The 19191-nt window shown below is 47.8% G+C and overlaps 1 protein-coding gene across 1 annotated transcript; it reads right to left on the minus strand.

Moving 5' to 3' along the window:
• Window positions 1-58: 58 nt before the first annotated feature.
• LOC107395477 (uncharacterized) lies at window positions 59-19185 on the minus strand. Its single transcript, XM_015974871.3, has 10 exons — window positions 18505-19185; window positions 18355-18408; window positions 18119-18287; window positions 17519-17646; window positions 14169-14404; window positions 13919-14028; window positions 13736-13854; window positions 13419-13663; window positions 3002-3084; window positions 59-2931 (listed from the first exon to the last, which is right to left on the minus strand). Exons 1-10 carry the CDS (start codon window positions 18731-18733, stop codon window positions 1704-1706), a joined length of 2601 nt encoding a protein of 866 aa, XP_015830357.3. The 5' UTR covers window positions 18734-19185; the 3' UTR covers window positions 59-1703.
• Window positions 19186-19191: the final 6 nt, after the last annotated feature.

Genomic DNA, 19191 nt, shown 5'->3' on the forward strand with positions numbered 1-19191 from the left:
GCCATTAAATGTATAACGAAGAAGAAAAAAACATATATAAGTCGCACTGGACTACAAGTCGCATTTTGGGGGGAAATTTTATTATTTTTCTTACAAAATCTGAGACCAAGCGTTTCACATTGCAAGACAAGTACCGGTAACAATAACAGAATAAAAAATGCAGCGCACCACGGTCACCAGTAGAGGATGGCGGCGTTTGAAACCCTCTCAGTGGGACAGGGGAGCTCATTCCTGGGTCGGAGCTGGCCCGCAGCAGTGCGCCACAGGCTGCAGCAGGTGATGGTGGGGCAGAGGAGCTGAAACCTGGACCGGATCCAGTGTGCAACGGCACGCAACAGGCTCCAGCAGGTGATGGCTGTGTGTCTTTTAATTCCCTACGGGGCAGGTGAGCTGAAACCTGGGTCGGATCCAGCCCGCAGCTGCGCGTCACAGTCTCAAGCAGGTGATGGCTGTGTGTTTTTTAATTCCCTACAGGGCAGGGGAGCTCATTCCTGGTCCGGAGCCGGCCCGCAGCAGCGCGGTATAGCCTACATAATTTGGTACATAAGTCGCCGGAGTATAAGTCGCAGGACCAGCCAGACTATGAAAAAAAGTGCGACTCATAGTCCAGAAAATACGGTAGTTATTAATATTTGAGATAAATTAGCAGGCTAAATACATTTCATATATTTCTAAAACGTAATACTTGTTTGTATCTAGTAAAGCCAACTAGCCTTTATTCTGGACTCAGTACAATTCACCAAAAGTAAAGAGACATTATACAGATGAAGTAAGCACAAGATAACTTACTGGAAGACACGGAATTATCATCAGAACCAGAACAAGAGAGCCTGATAACAGTCATGTGGAAATAAAAATTAAAAAATAAAAAGTTTGTATGTATAATAGAAATAAAAATATATTAGAATTAGTGTAACTCACTGTGATCCAAACAATAAATCAGCCAGAGCTGATTAGCTGGTCTAAGTTCAGAGACTAAAAATCGCGGAACAGTTTTCAGGCGAGACTGAGGCCTTTCCACGGAGCTAGCTCTGTGGTCACGTGGGTCTGATGCTCATCAATTAGTCAGAATTTGAGGCTTTTAATACACCTAAACAGAAGAGTGCCAAAAAAATTCACCCCCCTCAGAGTTGTCATGAGTGTAAACTAGATCAATTAAACCAAAAACATGTTTTGGTACCAGGCTGTAAACATGTTTATTTCTGCTGTGAAATTGGTATTTTTAACATTACAGTCAATGAGGATTTGCTCGTTTCACACACCAGCCCCCAGCGGATGAGCACTTTTGAGCGGATGAGAACTGCAATTTATTTCACTTCCGCGTTGGCCTCAATTTCAGACCCGCATTGTGGGGGCTTGGTCGTTACCCACACATCCTCTGGCCGTCCAATAGAGTCGCTGTCTGGACATTCATTTAAATTGGGATTATCGGGATCAGGAAGCTCCACAGAGTCAGAACCTCTATCCTACAAAGTCTGGGAACGCGGAAGAGAATAACGCTGGTCCAACACTGCCAGCATCTCTACAAGAGTCTGTTAGACAGTCTTTGTAGGACAGATAGAGTCTACGTCTAATGTAAACCTACGTGTGTGAGACAGGTATTGTAGGACGGACAGAGTCTACGTCCAACGTAAACCTTCTACATCCTTGAGTACCAGCCCTATTTGTTTAGTGATTTGTATCAAACACGGATCGTGTCCTCATCAGACTGAAGGACTTTGTGATGTTGACACCTCCAGAGTGTCCTTCCCAGTCTGGTGGCTCTTCATGTGTGTCTTCAGACAGTGGCTCTGGGTGAAGGCTCTCTCACACAGTTGACACTTGTAGGGTCTCTCTCCGTTGTGTGTCCTCATGTGGACGTTCAGGTGCTCCTGACGAGAACAGGTTTTCCCACAGACGCTACAGATGAAGCGCTTGATGCCCGTATGGGTCAGGATGTGGTTCCTCAGGGTGTTCTTGAGTTTGAAGAGGCGTCCACACTTGGTGCATTTGAACGGCTTCTCCCCCGTGTGGACGCGCATGTGGTTCCTGAGGTCAGTGTTGGTTAGGAAGCCTTTAGAGCAGACGGTACAGACGAAGGGCCTGGCGTCACTGTGGGTCTTCATGTGACTGGTCAGGGAGGAGTTGGTGACGAAGGTTTTGCAGCAGATGTGGCAGAGGTAGGACCGCTCTCGGACTGTGTGGGTCTTCTCGTGGGCCCTCAGCGTCCCCTGGAGTTTGAAGCGTTTGCCGCAGACGTCACAGCCGTAACGCCGCTCATTAGTGTGGGTAATCTTGTGGCGCATCAGAGACCGGAGGTCGTAGAGAGACCTGCCGCAGATGTTGCAGTTGAACCTGTCGCTCTTGTTGTGAGTCTTAATATGAGCCAGCAGCTGAGCCCTCAGCCCAAACGCCTTAGCACACAGGTCACACTTGTGCGGTTTGTCCTCCACGTGGACCCAGTGGTGGTTGTTCAGCACCGACAAGTAAGGAAAGCTCTTGTTGCAGATGTTGCATTTAAACAAGCGCTTGCCCGTGTGCAGAGAGATGTGGTTGTTGAGTCCATTCATGGAGAAGAAGGTCTTCCCGCAGTAGGAACAGTCCATGGTGTTCTGGTGAGACCACAGGTGCTTCTTCAGCTCCTCTGAAGACGGGAAGCCCTCTGCACACACCCCACAGATGCTCAGAGGGTCATCCAGATGACGCCAGGCGTGTCTGGTCAGAGACCCCAGGACCAGGAACTGCAGGTCACACACCTTACAGGGAATTTTACTGGCCTTCCCCTTCTCCTGTAGCTCCGGTTTGCAGTCGTCATCTCCATCTAAAGCCTGCTCTCCAACATGAAATTCCATTCCACTCCCCGTTCCGCCTTGATCTGGATCCACGTCCTGTTGCTGTAATGCCGATGAGCCGGAGAGGACGCTCCGTCTTTTACGACATTCAGAAGCAGAGCTGCAAAGACAAAACACGTTTCAGCTAGAATGCTGGTTTCTATCAGCTCTGAGGCCTCCTGGTAATTTACCTTGAACTTAAACCAGCTTCCTGCTCCGTCGCTGCACCATCAGCTGGTTCTGGATCCTCCTCACTCTCCTCATCATCTCCTGTCTGGACAGAAACATACTTAAGTATCTTATGTATGACCCAACGCCTGTGGACAACATGGAGCCTCCCGTCAGCCATGAAAAGCCTCACAGATCAGCAACAATGACCCAGTCAGGAGGCTCTGAGATGTTGGTAAAACGTAGCATCAGGGACAAGAGTCGGGAATGTCAGGAAGACAGAAACAAGGCTGGAGACAACACTCACCCCGGTTTCACACTGCAAGCATCAGCGGAACGGAGCGGCAGCGAAGCGGCACCGCTTCAAATAGAATCCAACTATAGTCTATGGAGTGTTTCAAACCAGCTGCAATTTTCAGCCGCGTCGCAGAAGCGGCATGCTGTGCGACGCCGAAAAAGATGGGATCAAGTTCTATTTTTTCCGCGAGCCGCTTCTGGGACACGTCAAAATCCGCAGTTCACATAGTGCAAGACAGGAAACCACACTGTTTCAGTGTAAAATCCCCAGTTATTTTCTAAATAAAATGCAACGTTATATATAACTTACATCAGCACGAGTGACCGAACGGCTTTGATTACCTCCAGTTTCTTTCGAGAAGTGCAACGGTGTGATTCCTCACGGGGGGTTGTGATCTCTCGATGAGGAAGGATGGCGGAAATCTCGAGGGAATTCGTTGTCTTGCCAGGAAGGTAGGGCTGGGCGATATGGCCAAAATTTCATATGACGATATACATCACGATACAACAATTTTTCTGTTAATTCTATTTCAATGAATGAATAGTTTATATAAAATTGCAATGTGGCAATGCAGTTTGAAACGATATACCAAACAAAGGTAGTAGGAACCAAATATTTATTTTATTTAGAACTTTTTCTCCAAGCAAGACATGTTGGTCATGTTAACATCTGCCAGTAAAATAATTCAACATGTAGCAGCAGCCAGCTTCAAGAGTAGCCACCCAGACTTCTCCTGCACCACCATCTACATGTAGAGGCAGATATGCTCAAGGCATCTGTAAACTCCTTGAGGAGTCAGCGCCTTGTTCATGGACTCCAGAACCTCCATATCCTGCCAAGTTGGCACCAGGTGACGAGTTTTCTTGTCGGCTCGGAGGACTTGTGAGAGAGCTTTCTCCTGCTCGATCGCCCTTTCAACCATTGCTTGCATAGAGCGCCACCTCGTAGGGGTTTCTGTGATCAGCTGATGAGGTGGCAAGGGTGGATCTTGATCTGCTTGAGCCTCGGCCAGTTCCCGTCTCCTCTTCCATGAATTGGAGAAGGCAGCCACGATCTTCTTGCAGACGCCGACTGCTCGCGCCACCTCCTTTAGTTTCATACTCCTCTCTGTGTACATAAGATTATGTACTTTTTAAATATTACACTGTGTACAGGACTAATAAAATGTATTAATTACATTTTTTAATCAATGTCTATATAAATAAATTAGATTATACATTCAAGTATATGACTTCTGTATCCCATAATGCAGATTTTTATTTCACAATTACAATTTTTTTTAACTGTACAAGTCTATCTCCTGATTGACATTTTTATCACAGAACTTTGATTTTATCTCAGCCTAAAAGTCATAATTATATGACTAAATACTACAGTATTTAATCATATAATTATGACTTTTAGGCTGTATGCCAAGTCTAAACAAACATTTTTTTTATCTCTGTAAATTTTAAAAATCTAAACAGACATTGGAGTAATTAAACTATATTGAATACTTTATTTTTAAACTATTTATTACATTTTTAGTAAATAGACATTATGAAGCTGATGTTAGCATCTACAGTTTAGGTTAAAATATTCTAGCAGTACAGATAAATATAATGAAGTCCTCCTGGGATCTCTGAAGTTGACCATTGTCAGAGTTGGGGGAAGAACCTTCAAGGAAACATTGCTCTAAGGGATTACTGTGTACTGAAATATATTTGTGTGCATTTTAGATCGATTTAGAGTTAAGCACTCACCAATAGCTAGATGAAGACGGTGGCCAAAACACTGTAGGCGTGTCATTTCATTCAGCTGAAGGGCAAGGATGTTGTTGGAGGCATTGTCTGTGGTGACTAGGGCTGCAACTAACGATTATTTTCAAAATCGATTAATCTGTCAATTATTTTTTTCGATTAATCGATTAATCGGTTTGTTATTGCTTAGCTATTTAACCTATACAAGTGATGAATACATTTCAGTTAAGAAAAAGAAAAACATAAGAGAATTGTGCAGTTGACAGCAATCTATTTTATTGCACATGAACACAGTCAGTGGTGTAAAATGAGCTAAACAGTGCAAAAGATCAGTCCAGAATATTTTTTTGGCATCAAAATATAAGAGGTAAATTCCATAAAAAATAATGCAGAATCTAGAATAGAGTTTGTAAGTGGTATGCATTTCTGGGGGGTGAGTGTCTTGTTCCCCATGTAGTTGTCCATCATTGCTTGTTTTTTTCTGCATAAGAAACACAAATAGACTGAAATAAGTACACATATAAAATAAAGCAGCACACACACTACAACACTAAATCAATATTACATTATTTGAATTAATTAACAATATACAGTGATCATTTATTTTGACAAAAATGTGTTGTGAGGCGTTTTAGAGTTAGACGGTAAAACAGCCTTTTAATAGTAAAAAAAAATTGACTTTCTGAAATTTTCCTGTATTTAAAAATTGAAAGCGTACAACTATGCTGCGTTATATTCACCTGGACACAGCTCGTCTGTATATTTTTCTCCGCGGAGTTGTCCTTTTTTTGAATGAGGACATGAGGACGAGAACATTCTTATAAACAGACGTGCTAAATTTGGCAAGCGCATGATACACAACACGAAGATTCACGATTGCATCTAGTCAATCAGATGTAGAACACGGTAGACTGACGCGGCAAACAAACATGTTTAACATCCACTATAACGAACTCAGCTCCCAAATTTGATCTGCGTTAGCTTGTTTATTTTCTGTTACTTACCGGATTTACCGGACTTTCCTCTGCTGCATCAGCCCCCACATGTTTTCGTCTCAAATGTTCACTTAGGGACGTCGTGCTTCTGTGCCATGCTAGATGGTTTTTGCATATTTTGCAGGTCACCCGTCTTTTCATGGCATCTAGAGTGAAATGCTCCCATACTCGTGAGGTTTTTATCCGGGGTTTCTCTTCAGTTTTGTCGCTTCTATTTTTCTTCCGTATTTCTTCTTGTTCCGCCATCTCTCACAGCAAGATGCGCGTCAGTAACGTGTTACGTCGTGAAAACCGAGGGCACTTATTGGCTCGTTTCTTCTTCTACGGCTCAACTGGTAGATCAGTGGCTCATTACTGCCACACACTGGCGGCAAATTTAACAGATTGTAACCAATGTCAGATTGTGGTAAAACAATAGACTTTATGCGGTAAAATATGATTATTAAACAACTAATCGATGACTAAAAAAGTTGTTAACTATTTTAATAATCGATTATAATCGATTAAATCGATTAGTTGTTTCAGCTCTAGTGGTGACACAGACGAGGCGATATTCTTGCAGTCCCCACAAGTCAAGTGCTTCTCTGAGTCCCTTGGCTTTCATTTCCCCAGTGTGGTCTTCTGGGAAATAACTTGTCTGTAAATGCCGGCTGCAGAGGTTCCAATCTTGGTCAATAAAATGTATCGTCAGGCTCATATATGGATGTGTCGTTTGGCTTGACCACATATCTGTTGTAGCATAAAACACCCCCTTGTGAATCTCCGCCTCCACTTTGGCCCGACATGCATTATATAACTCTGGTAACACGACTTTGGTCATGTGTTTTCAGCTGGGCATTTCGTTATCTCGGATCGAGTGTCTGCACCAACTCACGAAACCCACGTTCCTCGACTGCGTAGACTGGCACCATATCTCTGCAGATGTGCTTGGCGACCGCAGCAGTAATCTCCTTCCATCTGTGGGAGCTATGGCTGTATGGCGTGCCACGAGTAAAAGCCTGTTGCAGCATCTGTGTCTGTAGTTTATTATGAGCGCTTACGCCAACCAACACTCGACGCAGTTTTTGCTCATTAACTGTCCCTGTTTTCGTTGTCATGGTTTTTGCGCAGATGATAAAATAAATTTGTGGTGTTGGAGTCCGTTGTTGGGACTGGGAGGCGGCAAACTTTACAAATAACTGTTGTTTGTTTCTTTATTATGTTTATTTATTTGGCAGAAAGTTTTATCCAAAACGACTTACAATTTATAACCTATAGGGCATGTTGTGATCTGTGGGGGAAACCGGAGTACCCGGAGGAAACCCACGCATGAATGGGGAGAACACGCAACTCCACGCAGAAAGGCCGCAGCCGAGTTTCAAACCTGCAACCTTTGTGCTGCAAGGCAACAGTGCTAACAACTGCGCCACCATGCGGCCCATAAATATATGCTGTCTGGTCCATGTCAGTCTTTTTATACCCAAACCACATCCATACGACAGACGTTGTTGCCCCTCTTTTACCTACAAGCTCCTCAGTTTGGGTTAGCTGGTCATCTTCTTGAACCTGGTGTAGAACGCGTGCCCTGCCGTTTTCCTCAATGCTCGTTTGTTTTGTTTTGCAGTGTGCAGGGGCATGCCATAAAGTGATTTTTGACGTAAAATACTGCCATAAAACTCCTAACCGTGACGTAAACGATAGAGCTTCATATAAAATGATAGACATTTCCTAACGTCCAGGCGAAATATTTCGTCATGTCGCACAGCCCAAGAGGAAGGTGTCGGAAGTCTCGAGGGATTTTAGAATCTCGCGAGTACAGCAAGGCGCAGTGAGGAAGCCGTGCCGCGTCCAAGACTCTCCCGGTGTGAAAAGGACCGCTTTGAAGTTCGCGAGTGAGCCCCTCCGTTGCCGTTCCGTTGTGCTGATGCTTGCAGTGTGAAACCGGGGTAAAACAATGCCCCCAGTGTCTGGTTATGGAACACGTCAACATGGCCCCTTCTTTTCACCGACTGTGAAAGCGGTCGGGTAACATAATAGCACCGCTTTACCCACAAGCTCGTTCCCAACCGGGAGCCATTCTGACGTGAAATGGGAGCGAAAGTGTTCTACACAACTGATCCCGTGATGTCACAAAATCACGGGAGAAATGCAACACCGCTCGTGATTTCAGAGGTCCACATACAATAACAATCAAGAACAAAAACAGCTGCAATAATCAAAAAAGGTTGCTTACATCGGCTACGAGGTTATAAGAGTAAATGACGAACACTTACCTGCATGTGACTTATATAGAAAGTTTCAGGATGTTTTACACTGCTTTTGTGTTTGACTTCCTGTCTGGAGCAATCTAAACTGCAGAGTTTGACGTGTTTTGGAAGTGTAGCGCATAAAAAAATAGACTTGAAAGGTCTATTCTAGATCGTGTCCAAAATGGCACACTTTGCTGCCGAGGAAAGAAACTTATCCCACATGAAGGCGACCAACTGCCACGCATTCCGTTTCGCGCCGCTTTCATGTGCAGTGGGAAGAAGCAGTTCTGCTGTACAACTAAAGACTATACCTCCAGATGTGTGAAGACTCCGCCCCCATATGCATGGTATCATGTGTGGGTGAGAAGATTCCGCCTCCAGATGTGTGACATAATGTGTGGGTGAGAAGACTCCACCCCCAGATGTGTGACATAATGTGTGGGTGAGAAGACTCCACCCCCAAATGTGACATCACGTGAGGGTGAGAAGACTCCACCCCCAGATGTGTGACATAATGTAGGGGTGAGAAGACTCCGCCCACAGATGTGTGACATCACGTGAGGGGGAGAAGACTCCGCCCCCAGATTGTGACATAATGTAGGGGGATAAGTCTCCGCCCCCAGATGCGTGACATAATGTGAGGGGGAGAAGATTCCGCCCCCAGATGTGTGACATAATGTAGTGGGAGAAGACTCCGCCCCCAGATGTGTGATATAATGTAGGGGGAGAAGACTCCGCCACCAGATGTGTGACATAATGTGAGGGGGAGAAGACTCCGCCCCCAGATGTGTGACATAATGCAGGGGTGAGAAGACTCCGCCCCCAGATGTGTGACATCACGTGAGGGGGAGAAGACTCCGCTCCCAGATGTGTGACATAATGTAGGGGGAGAAGACTCCGCCACCAGATGTGTGACATAATGTGAGGGGGAGAAGACTCCGCCCCCAGATGTGTGACATAATGCAGGGTTGAGAAGACTCCGCCCCCAGATGTGTGACATCACGTGAGGGGGAGAAGATTCCGCTCCCAGATGTGTGACATAATGTAGGGGAGAAGACTCCGCCCCCAGATTGTGACATAATGTAGGGGGATAAGTCTCCACCCCCAGATGCATGACATAATGTGAGGGGGAGAAGACTCCGCCCCCAGATGTGTGACATAATGTAGGGGGAGAAGACTCCGCCCCCAGATGTGTGACTTAATGCGAGGGGGAGAAGACTCCGCCTCCAGATGTGTGACATAATGTAGGGGGAGAAGACTCCGGCCCCAGATGTGTGACGTAATGTAGGGGGAGAAGATTCCGCCCCCAGATGTGTGATATAATGTAGGGGGAGAAGATTCCGCCCCCAGATGTGTGACGTAATGTAGGGGGAGAAGACTCCGGCCCCAGATGTGTGACGTAATGTAGGGGGAGAAGATTCCGCCCCCAGATGTGTGATGTAATGTAGGGGGAGAAGACTCCGCCCCCAGATGTGTGACATAATGCAGGGGTGAGAAGACTCCGCCCCCAGATGTGTGACATCACGTGAGGGGGAGAAGACTCCGCTCCCAGATGTGTGACATAATGTAGGGGGAGAAGACTCCGCCACCAGATGTGTGACATAATGTGAGGGGGAGAAGACTCCGCCCCCAGATGTGTGACATAATGCAGGGGTGAGAAGACTCCGCCCCCAGATGTGTGACATCACGTGAGGGGGAGAAGACTCCGCTCCCAGATGTGTGACATAATGTAGGGGAGAAGACTCCGCCCCCAGATTGTGACATAATGTAGGGGGATAAGTCTCCGCCCCCAGATGCATGACATAATGTGAGGGGGAGAAGACTCCGCCCCCAGATGTGTGACATAATGTAGGGGGAGAAGACTCCGCCCCCAGATGTGTGACTTAATGCGAGGGGGAGAAGACTCCGCCTCCAGATGTGTGACATAATGTAGGGGGAGAAGACTCCGGCCCCAGATGTGTGACGTAATGTAGGGGGAGAAGATTCCGCCCCCAGATGTGTGATATAATGTAGGGGGAGAAGACTCCGGCCCCAGATGTGTGACGTAATGTAGGGGGAGAAGATTCCGCCCCCAGATGTGTGACGTAATGTAGGGGGAGAAGACTCCGGCCCCAGATGTGTGTCGTAATGTAGGGGGAGAAGACTCCGGCCCCAGATGTGTGACATAATGTAGGGGGAGAAGATTCCGCCCCCAGATGTGTGACGTAATGTAGGGGGAGAAGACTCCGGCCCCAGATGTGTGACGTAATGTAGGGGGAGAAGACTCCGGCCCCAGATGTGTGACATAATGTGAGGGGGAGAAGACTCCGCCCCCAGATGTGTGACATAATGCAGGGGTGAGAAGACTCCGCCCCCAGATGTGTGACATCACGTGAGGGGGAGAAGACTCCGCTCCCAGATGTGTGACATAATGTAGGGGGAGAAGACTCCGCCCCCAGATGTGTGACGTAATGTAGGGGGAGAAGACTCCGGCCCCAGATGTGTGACGTAATGTAGGGGGAGAAGATTCCGCCCCCAGATGTGTGATGTAATGTAGGGGGAGAAGACTCCGCCCCCAGATGTGTGACATAATGCAGGGGTGAGAAGACTCCGCCCCCAGATGTGTGACATCACGTGAGGGGGAGAAGACTCCGCTCCCAGATGTGTGACATAATGTAGGGGGAGAAGACTCCGCCACCAGATGTGTGACATAATGTGAGGGGGAGAAGACTCCGCCCCCAGATGTGTGACATAATGCAGGGGTGAGAAGACTCCGCCCCCAGATGTGTGACATCACGTGAGGGGGAGAAGACTCCGCTCCCAGATGTGTGACATAATGTAGGGGAGAAGACTCCGCCCCCAGATTGTGACATAATGTAGGGGGATAAGTCTCCGCCCCCAGATGCATGACATAATGTGAGGGGGAGAAGACTCCGCCCCCAGATGTGTGACATAATGTAGGGGGAGAAGACTCCGCCCCCAGATGTGTGACTTAATGCGAGGGGGAGAAGACTCCGCCTCCAGATGTGTGACATAATGTAGGGGGAGAAGACTCCGGCCCCAGATGTGTGACGTAATGTAGGGGGAGAAGATTCCGCCCCCAGATGTGTGATATAATGTAGGGGGAGAAGACTCCGGCCCCAGATGTGTGACGTAATGTAGGGGGAGAAGATTCCGCCCCCAGATGTGTGACGTAATGTAGGGGGAGAAGACTCCGGCCCCAGATGTGTGTCGTAATGTAGGGGGAGAAGACTCCGGCCCCAGATGTGTGACATAATGTAGGGGGAGAAGATTCCGCCCCCAGATGTGTGACGTAATGTAGGGGGAGAAGACTCCGGCCCCAGATGTGTGACGTAATGTAGGGGGAGAAGACTCCGGCCCCAGATGTGTGACATAATGTGAGGGGGAGAAGACTCCGCCCCCAGATGTGTGACATAATGCAGGGGTGAGAAGACTCCGCCCCCAGATGTGTGACATCACGTGAGGGGGAGAAGACTCCGCTCCCAGATGTGTGACATAATGTAGGGGAGAAGACTCCGCCCCCAGATTGTGACATAATGTAGGGGGATAAGTCTCCGCCCCCAGATGCATGACATAATGTGAGGGGGAGAAGACTCCGCCCCCAGATGTGTGACATAATGTAGGGGGAGAAGACTCCGCCCCCAGATGTGTGACTTAATGCGAGGGGGAGAAGACTCCGCCTCCAGATGTGTGACATAATGTAGGGGGAGAAGACTCCGGCCCCAGATGTGTGACGTAATGTAGGGGGAGAAGATTCCGCCCCCAGATGTGTGACGTAATGTAGGGGGAGAAGACTCCGCCCCCAGATGTGTGACATAATGCAGGGGTGAGAAGACTCCGCCCCCAGATGTGTGACATCACGTGAGGGGGAGAAGACTCCGCTCCCAGATGTGTGACATAATGTAGGGGGAGAAGACTCCGCCACCAGATGTGTGACATAATGTGAGGGGGAGAAGACTCCGCCCCCAGATGTGTGACATAATGCAGGGGTGAGAAGACTCCGCCCCCAGATGTGTGACATCACGTGAGGGGGAGAAGACTCCGCTCCCAGATGTGTGACATAATGTAGGGGAGAAGACTCCGCCCCCAGATTGTGACATAATGTAGGGGGATAAGTCTCCGCCCCCAGATGCATGACATAATGTGAGGGGGAGAAGACTCCGCCCCCAGATGTGTGACATAATGTAGGGGGAGAAGACTCCGCCCCCAGATGTGTGACTTAATGCGAGGGGGAGAAGACTCCGCCTCCAGATGTGTGACATAATGTAGGGGGAGAAGACTCCGGCCCCAGATGTGTGACGTAATGTAGGGGGAGAAGATTCCGCCCCCAGATGTGTGATATAATGTAGGGGGAGAAGACTCCGGCCCCAGATGTGTGACGTAATGTAGGGGGAGAAGATTCCGCCCCCAGATGTGTGACGTAATGTAGGGGGAGAAGACTCCGGCCCCAGATGTGTGACGTAATGTAGGGGGAGAAGATTCCGCCCCCAGATGTGTGACATAATGTAGGGGGAGAAGATTCCGCCCCCAGATGTGTGACGTAATGTAGGGGGAGAAGATTCCGCCCCCAGATGTGTGACATAATGTAGGGGGAGAAGACTCCGGCCCCAGATGTGTGACGTAATGTAGGGGGAGAAGACTCCGGCCCCAGATGTGTGACGTAATGTAGGGGGAGAAGATTCCGCCCCCAGATGTGTGACATAATGTAGGGGGAGAAGATTCCGCCCCCAGATGCGTGACATAATGTAGGGGGAGAAGACTCCGCCCCCAGATTGTGACATAATGTAGGGGGAGAAGACTCCGCCCCCAGATGTGTGACATAATGTAGGGGGAGAAGACTCCGGCCCCAGATGTGTGACGTAATGTAGGGGGAGAAGACTCCGGCCCCAGATGTGTGACGTAATGTAGGGGGAGAAGATTCCGCCCCCAGATGTGTGACATAATGTAGGGGGAGAACACTCCGCCCCCAGATGCGTGACATAATGTAGGGGGAGAAGACTCCGCCCCCAGATTGTGACATAATGTGGGGGAGGGGGAGACTGCCCCCAGATGCGTGACATAATGTGAGGGGAGAAGACTCCCCCTCCAGATTTGTGACATCAGAGCTTCACTGGAGTCTGGTCCCACCCCTCCCTCTGCTGGAGACGTCTAACCCTAAACAAACTTCTTCTCTATTCTACCTTCACTTTGATGTAGATGAAGTTCTTCCTGATCCCTGTGGACTTCATGTTCTTGTAGATCTCCTCTGGCGTTAGGCTCTTCACTCTGACCTTCTGGAGCTTTTTGTTTCGGTCCGACTTATAGATGCTGAATCTTCTGTCATCTCCAACAAGCTGAGGGAAGGTGGACTTCAGCAGATGCACAAACTCCTCCTCCTGAAGACCACGGGGGCATTTCAGGTCCAGCACCGAAGATTTCTGCAACTCTGCAAAGATTTGGAATTTAGCTAGAGTTCCTGCAGCAGCATCTTCACCGTGAGTTCTGATTCCATCCTCACCGGGATTAGGGAGCTTGATCGAGTTGGGATTGTCCAACAAGCAGAGCCTGAGAAGGTGGTGAGAAGGTTCTTCACCAAGGCGAGGTCTGCCACGTCTCCTCTTGCCAGCAGACACCAACCTGACACAGAAGGTGATGAAGCTATCCTCTAATCCCAGAGAGTTGTGGTCTGGATTAAGATTACCTCATAATCCCTTTGGTGGGACCAGAAGATGCTGATGCACAACTGGATCTGGGTTCATCATCAGGGTTCTCAGGAGGATGCAGATCTTCACTTCTGCTGCCCCCTGAGGACTAAAGAAGATGAGTTCAGAGACACACAAACACTGGAACCTTCAGATGGTTCCAGCAGATTAACACAAGAAATCTCTGATTTCTTCTAGAGAACATCACCATGTAGGTTCCATTAGATAAGAAATTACTCAGACTTAAACCTTCAGACGAACGTAGATGGACATTTTCCCTGTAGACCTGATGGTGGAGTAGATCTCCTCCGGGGTCAGAGCTTTGACCCTCAGAGGCAGCAGCTTCCTGCTGAGGTCGGTGGTGAAGAGATCAAAAGGTTCTCCATCAGCCAGCTGAGGGAAGGAGGACCTGAGGAGGTCCAGAAACTCTGACTCCTGTAGACCACGGGGACACTTCAGGTCCCGGACCGGAGTGGTCCGAAACACTGGAATGAAAGGAATAACACTTCCTGTGAGGAAAATTAAATATAAACTTCTGTAACCGTTTAGTTGGACGTCAGAATTTCCAGCAAGGAAAAACCATCCAAGGACCAGAACAGTCCCTCACTGATGCTGGTCCTAATCTAACACCTGATGCAGGTCCTAATCTAGCATCTGATGTTGGTCCTAATCTAACACCTGATGCAGGTCCTAATCTAACACCTGATGTTGGTCCCAATCTAACACCTGATGTGGGTCCTAATCTAACATATGATGTTGGTCCTAATCTAGCAACTGATGCTGGTCCTAATCCAACACCTGATGCTGGTCCTAATCTAACACCTGATGCAGGTCCTAATCTAGCATCTGATGCTGGTCCTAATCTAACACCTGATGCGGGTCCTAATCTAACATATGATGTTGGTCCTAATCTAGCAACTGATGCTGGTCCTAATCCAACACCTGATGCTGGTCCTAATCTAACACCTGATGCAGGTCCTAATCTGGCACCAACACCTGATTCTGGTCCTAATCTAACATCCGATGCAGGTCCTAATCTAACACCTGATGCTGGTCCTAATCTAACATCCGATGCAGGTCCTAATCTAACACCTGATGCTGGTCCTAATCTAACATCTGATGTTGGTCCTAATCTAACACCTGATGCGGGTCCTAATCTAACATCTGATGCTAGTCCTAATCTAACATCTGATGCTGGTCCTAATCTAACACCTGATGCGGGTCCTAATCTAACACCTGATGCGGGTCCTAATCTAACACCTGATGTTGGTCCTAATCTAACATCTGATGCGGGTCCTAATCTAACATATGATGTTGGTCCTAATCTAGCAACTGATGCTGGTCCTAATCCAACACCTGATGCAGGTCCTAATCTGGCACCAACACCTGATTCTGGTCCTAATCTAACATCCGATGCAGGTCCTAATCTAACACCTGATGCTCTTCCTAATCTAACATCTGATGTTGGTCCTAATCTAACACCTGATGCTCTTCCTAATCTAACATCTGATGTTGGTCCTAATCTAACACCTGATGCGGGTCCTAATCTAACACCTGATGTTGGTCCTAATCTAACATCTGATGCTGGTCCTAATCTAACACCTGATGCAGGTCCTAATCTAACACCTGATGCAGGTCCTAATCTGGCACCAACACCTGATTCTGGTCCTAATCTAACATCCGATGCAGGTCCTAATCTAACACCTGATGCAGGTCCTAATCTTACTCCTGATGCAGGTCCTAATCTGACACCAACACCTGATGCAGGTCCTAATCTAACACCTGATGCAGGTCCTAATCTAACACCTGATGCAGGTCCTAATCTAACACCTGATGCAGGTCCTAATCTGGCACCAACACCTGATGCAGGTCCTAATCTCCCATCTGATGCAGGTCCTAATCTCCCATCTGATGCAGGTCCTAATCTCCCATCTGATGCAGGTCCTAATCCAACACCTGATGCTGGTTCTAATCTAACACTAACATCTGCAGCCCCGATAGAAGAAGGCATCATCTTTAGGGTCCGATGAGCTCAACCGGGTAGGGAAATCAGAATTTAACAAATAAAATGGATTTCTGGACCAAACACAGCGAGTCGGGACAGGAACGCATGCGTGACTGAGCCTCAGATCTCCTCTGATAATCTGGTGTATTCCATACAGGTCAGATAGTCTAGATCAGGGGTCGGCAACCCGCATCTCTGGAGCCGCATGCGGCTCTTCCATCCATCTGATGCGGCTCTCTGTGCTTGTAAAATAATGAATGGATATTTAAATAAAATGCTTTATATTTTACTGCATTAATTTTACATCTGTATGCCAATTCTAAATGTAAAGATTGTCTGCGTAAACCTGAACAGGTCCAACCCGGTCTTACTGTGAGACCGGGTTGACGCGTCACGCTTGTGCGTAATCATATGCGTGTTCTGAGACTGAGCTGAAGACGATGTGAGATTCTGGGATTCTCCTCAGACGGTTCCTGGATGTGTCGCCACATTGGAGACAGGAACAAGCGCTATTCAGCCAAAGTTTCATAATCAGGGAACATTTTCTAAGTGACAAGTCTCTCTGAGAGACCGGGTTTGGAAAACACTCGCTTCAGTTGGAGGAATCTTCCCGCATGCGCTCTGGTTCTGCGACGCGCTCCAAGCCCCTCTCCACATCTTCAGCTCGCTGTGGACCTTATGTAGTACACGCTGACAGTGAGCTGCGCTGAGCAACGTCCAGCTCAGATGTTCAGAAGGAAATCTTTTCTTGAGTGATTTAGCTACATCTGCAATGTGCGAAACAAATAAAATGTCAGTTTGTCTGCACGCGTCGGGGTAATTCTTTCTATTCTTTCTCCGTCAAAATAAACGGCCAAATATGGGAACTATCCGGTCAACACATGTCCTGCTTTTAACTGTTCTGTTTTCTTGTGATAATTGTTACAAATTAAACTTGATTAACACCAGAGCCAGGTGCACTGCGCCGTTATCTCCGTCACTGTAAATGAGGGAAAAACAAAATGATCGGATCCTTTTCTGACCTTCCCCACCTACAAAGTTTAATTACAACAATCAAACGTGACAGAGCCTGGATTTGTATTCTGAACAGTCTAAACATGTTTTAAAAAGAAACGTATGACAAAAGTGGCATCTGCTCAGTAAAACCACCAACAGGGTGAAAAATATCTAAATATTGTAGCAGAGACGGGCTACAACTTCTGGATCCACTTTATATAAATCGTTTTATTGATTATCTTCTTATGAAAGATAACTTTGACGTACACGAGCGACCGGTACCAGCTGCTGTCACCTGTTGTGATTGGTTAAATCAGCTCTCTGCTGTCTGAGGGTAGGCCCCGCCCACAACACCGCGGCTGCTGTGGCTCCCAGTGTTTTCTTTACTGTGGGAAACGGGTAATAATGGCTCTTTGATGGGAACAGGTTGCCGACCCCTGGTCTAGATTTTTCCACGGATCAAAACTTTGTTAGAGCTGTGAAAGTTAACGAATCATTACTTTATGATCACAGACTCAGAAGTTGGGAGGAAATAAAAAAGGGATCTCATAATCCAGATTAATCCAATCTCCATCTGGGTGGAGTCTTCAGACCGTACCGATGTTGGAGAGCACCTGGGTGTGAGAGTCCTCCAGCAGCCGCACCCGCAGGTCCAGGTGGTTCTGTGTGTCACTGAGCCGAGGTCTGCCGGGCCAGGTCCTCTCAGATGGAGGTCTGGACGATAATCTGAAGGAGAGGAGCAGTCACTTTACCTTTTTGCTTCTGGTATGTATTTGGTGCTAGATTACGCAGATGACATCGCTACATCTCCCTCTCTTCTGGCCTCGAGGTAAAGTCCACCCTGGGACTGGGAGATCGGGGTTCGACTCCAGCTCACCACTTCCCTCCGAGATGAGTCAAATCGGTAGTTTCACCAGCATGCGATGACTAAAGAGACTTTACCTTGAACTCTCATCTCCACGGTAACGTGATCCAGTACTAAATGTAACCTGTGCTCCTGATCTTCTAGATTAGGATTATACTTGTTTCCTGGTGTTTTGAGGTCAGAACCATAGAAAATGAAAACAGATGGGTGCTGAACTCTAATCTGACTCCAGTAGACGGGAGGTCCTCTCATCCCGGACACAACCACCAAAGCCAAGCTGGTCTCAGACCAGTTTTAAGGGAACGGCCACAGCAGGAAACTGGGATGAGTAACCTTGGCGGGATTTCGTAATCTGGATCCTTCAGGTGATCTTGTTTTCCTCTGGAGATGGAAGTGGGCTGAGCCAACAGCTGTTCCTTTTGATCCTGATCAGCAGCGTCCTCCTCTTCCTCCTCATCGTCGTTGTACCAGAGAAAGTCCAGGAGTCCAGGTTTTTCTACATCTGAACAGGACATGTCAGTTCAACGGGTGAGTGGGACGATGGTTGGGGTGAAGCTGCTGGGACTCACCTGTCTGCTGCTCCTCACTAACGACCACCTGGCTGCGCTGATCTGGGACCTCCTCTGTTTTATTCACAATAAAACAGCATGTTTACCTCCACGTGTCAGTAATAAATCTTCAGAACAGTCTCTCAGCACCACCTCCAGCCTCCCACTGACCTTCTCTGAGGAGTTTGACCCGAGGCTGCAGGAGCTCCAGCTGCCTCCTCTGGCGGTCCACCTGCTGCCTGAAGCCCGAAGCCTCCGCCTCGTAGTCGGTTACGATCTTCTCCACCACCGCGAAGATCTCCCGCGCGGCCGTGGTCAGCTTCTCGGTGATGATTCCTCTCACAATATCAGTTTTAGACCCGCTGAGCGGCTCCGAGCCGCCGCTGCTGCAGTAAAACATGGTTTTGTTTCCTCTGGCCTAAAAACTTCCCCGCGTCCATCTAAACAAGCTGCTTCCGGGTTGCGGTGCAGCCACGAAAACAGTCCGGGTGAAAACAAGTAAAGTTCTCCCGTTGGTGAAGTCAAAGTTTTGTGTAGTTTCAGCCACAGAACACAACTTTTATCATTACTGATGAAGTTTGTAGTTTCATTGATTTTAACACTAATTTCAAGAGTTTGAAGAAGATGAAGATAAACCATTTGGGCGTCCCGCATAGACAAACCCACTTCCTGTCTGCGAACTTTCCTCTACAACAAACCACACAAGTACTATCTACAACAAACCACACAAGTACTAAATGTTACAAAAACACTCGAAGGTTTTAGGAAAATAAAAGAGTTCAATAGATTTACTGTTGCAGTTTGGCTTCACGGGTCCAGGTGGAGCTTTGCGACCACGTCTCTGTCTCCCGGTTACAG

Source organism: Nothobranchius furzeri, chromosome 2, assembly GCF_043380555.1.
Source record: "Nothobranchius furzeri strain GRZ-AD chromosome 2, NfurGRZ-RIMD1, whole genome shotgun sequence".
Classification (NCBI taxonomy): Eukaryota; Metazoa; Chordata; class Actinopteri; order Cyprinodontiformes; family Nothobranchiidae; genus Nothobranchius; species Nothobranchius furzeri.

Coding starts and splice junctions, on each gene's coding strand:
- LOC107395477 (XM_015974871.3), bottom strand. CDS start 18,733: ATGTTTTACTGCAGCAGCGGCGGCTCGGAGCCGCTCAGCGGGTCTAAA. Junction 3,085..13,418: donor TCATCTACATCAAAGTGAAG/GTAGAATAGAGA, acceptor GTTTCTGTCCAG/ACAGGAGATGATGAGGAGAG. Junction 2,932..3,001: donor GAAGCTGGTTTAAGTTCAAG/GTAAATTACCAG, acceptor TTGTCTTTGCAG/CTCTGCTTCTGAATGTCGTA.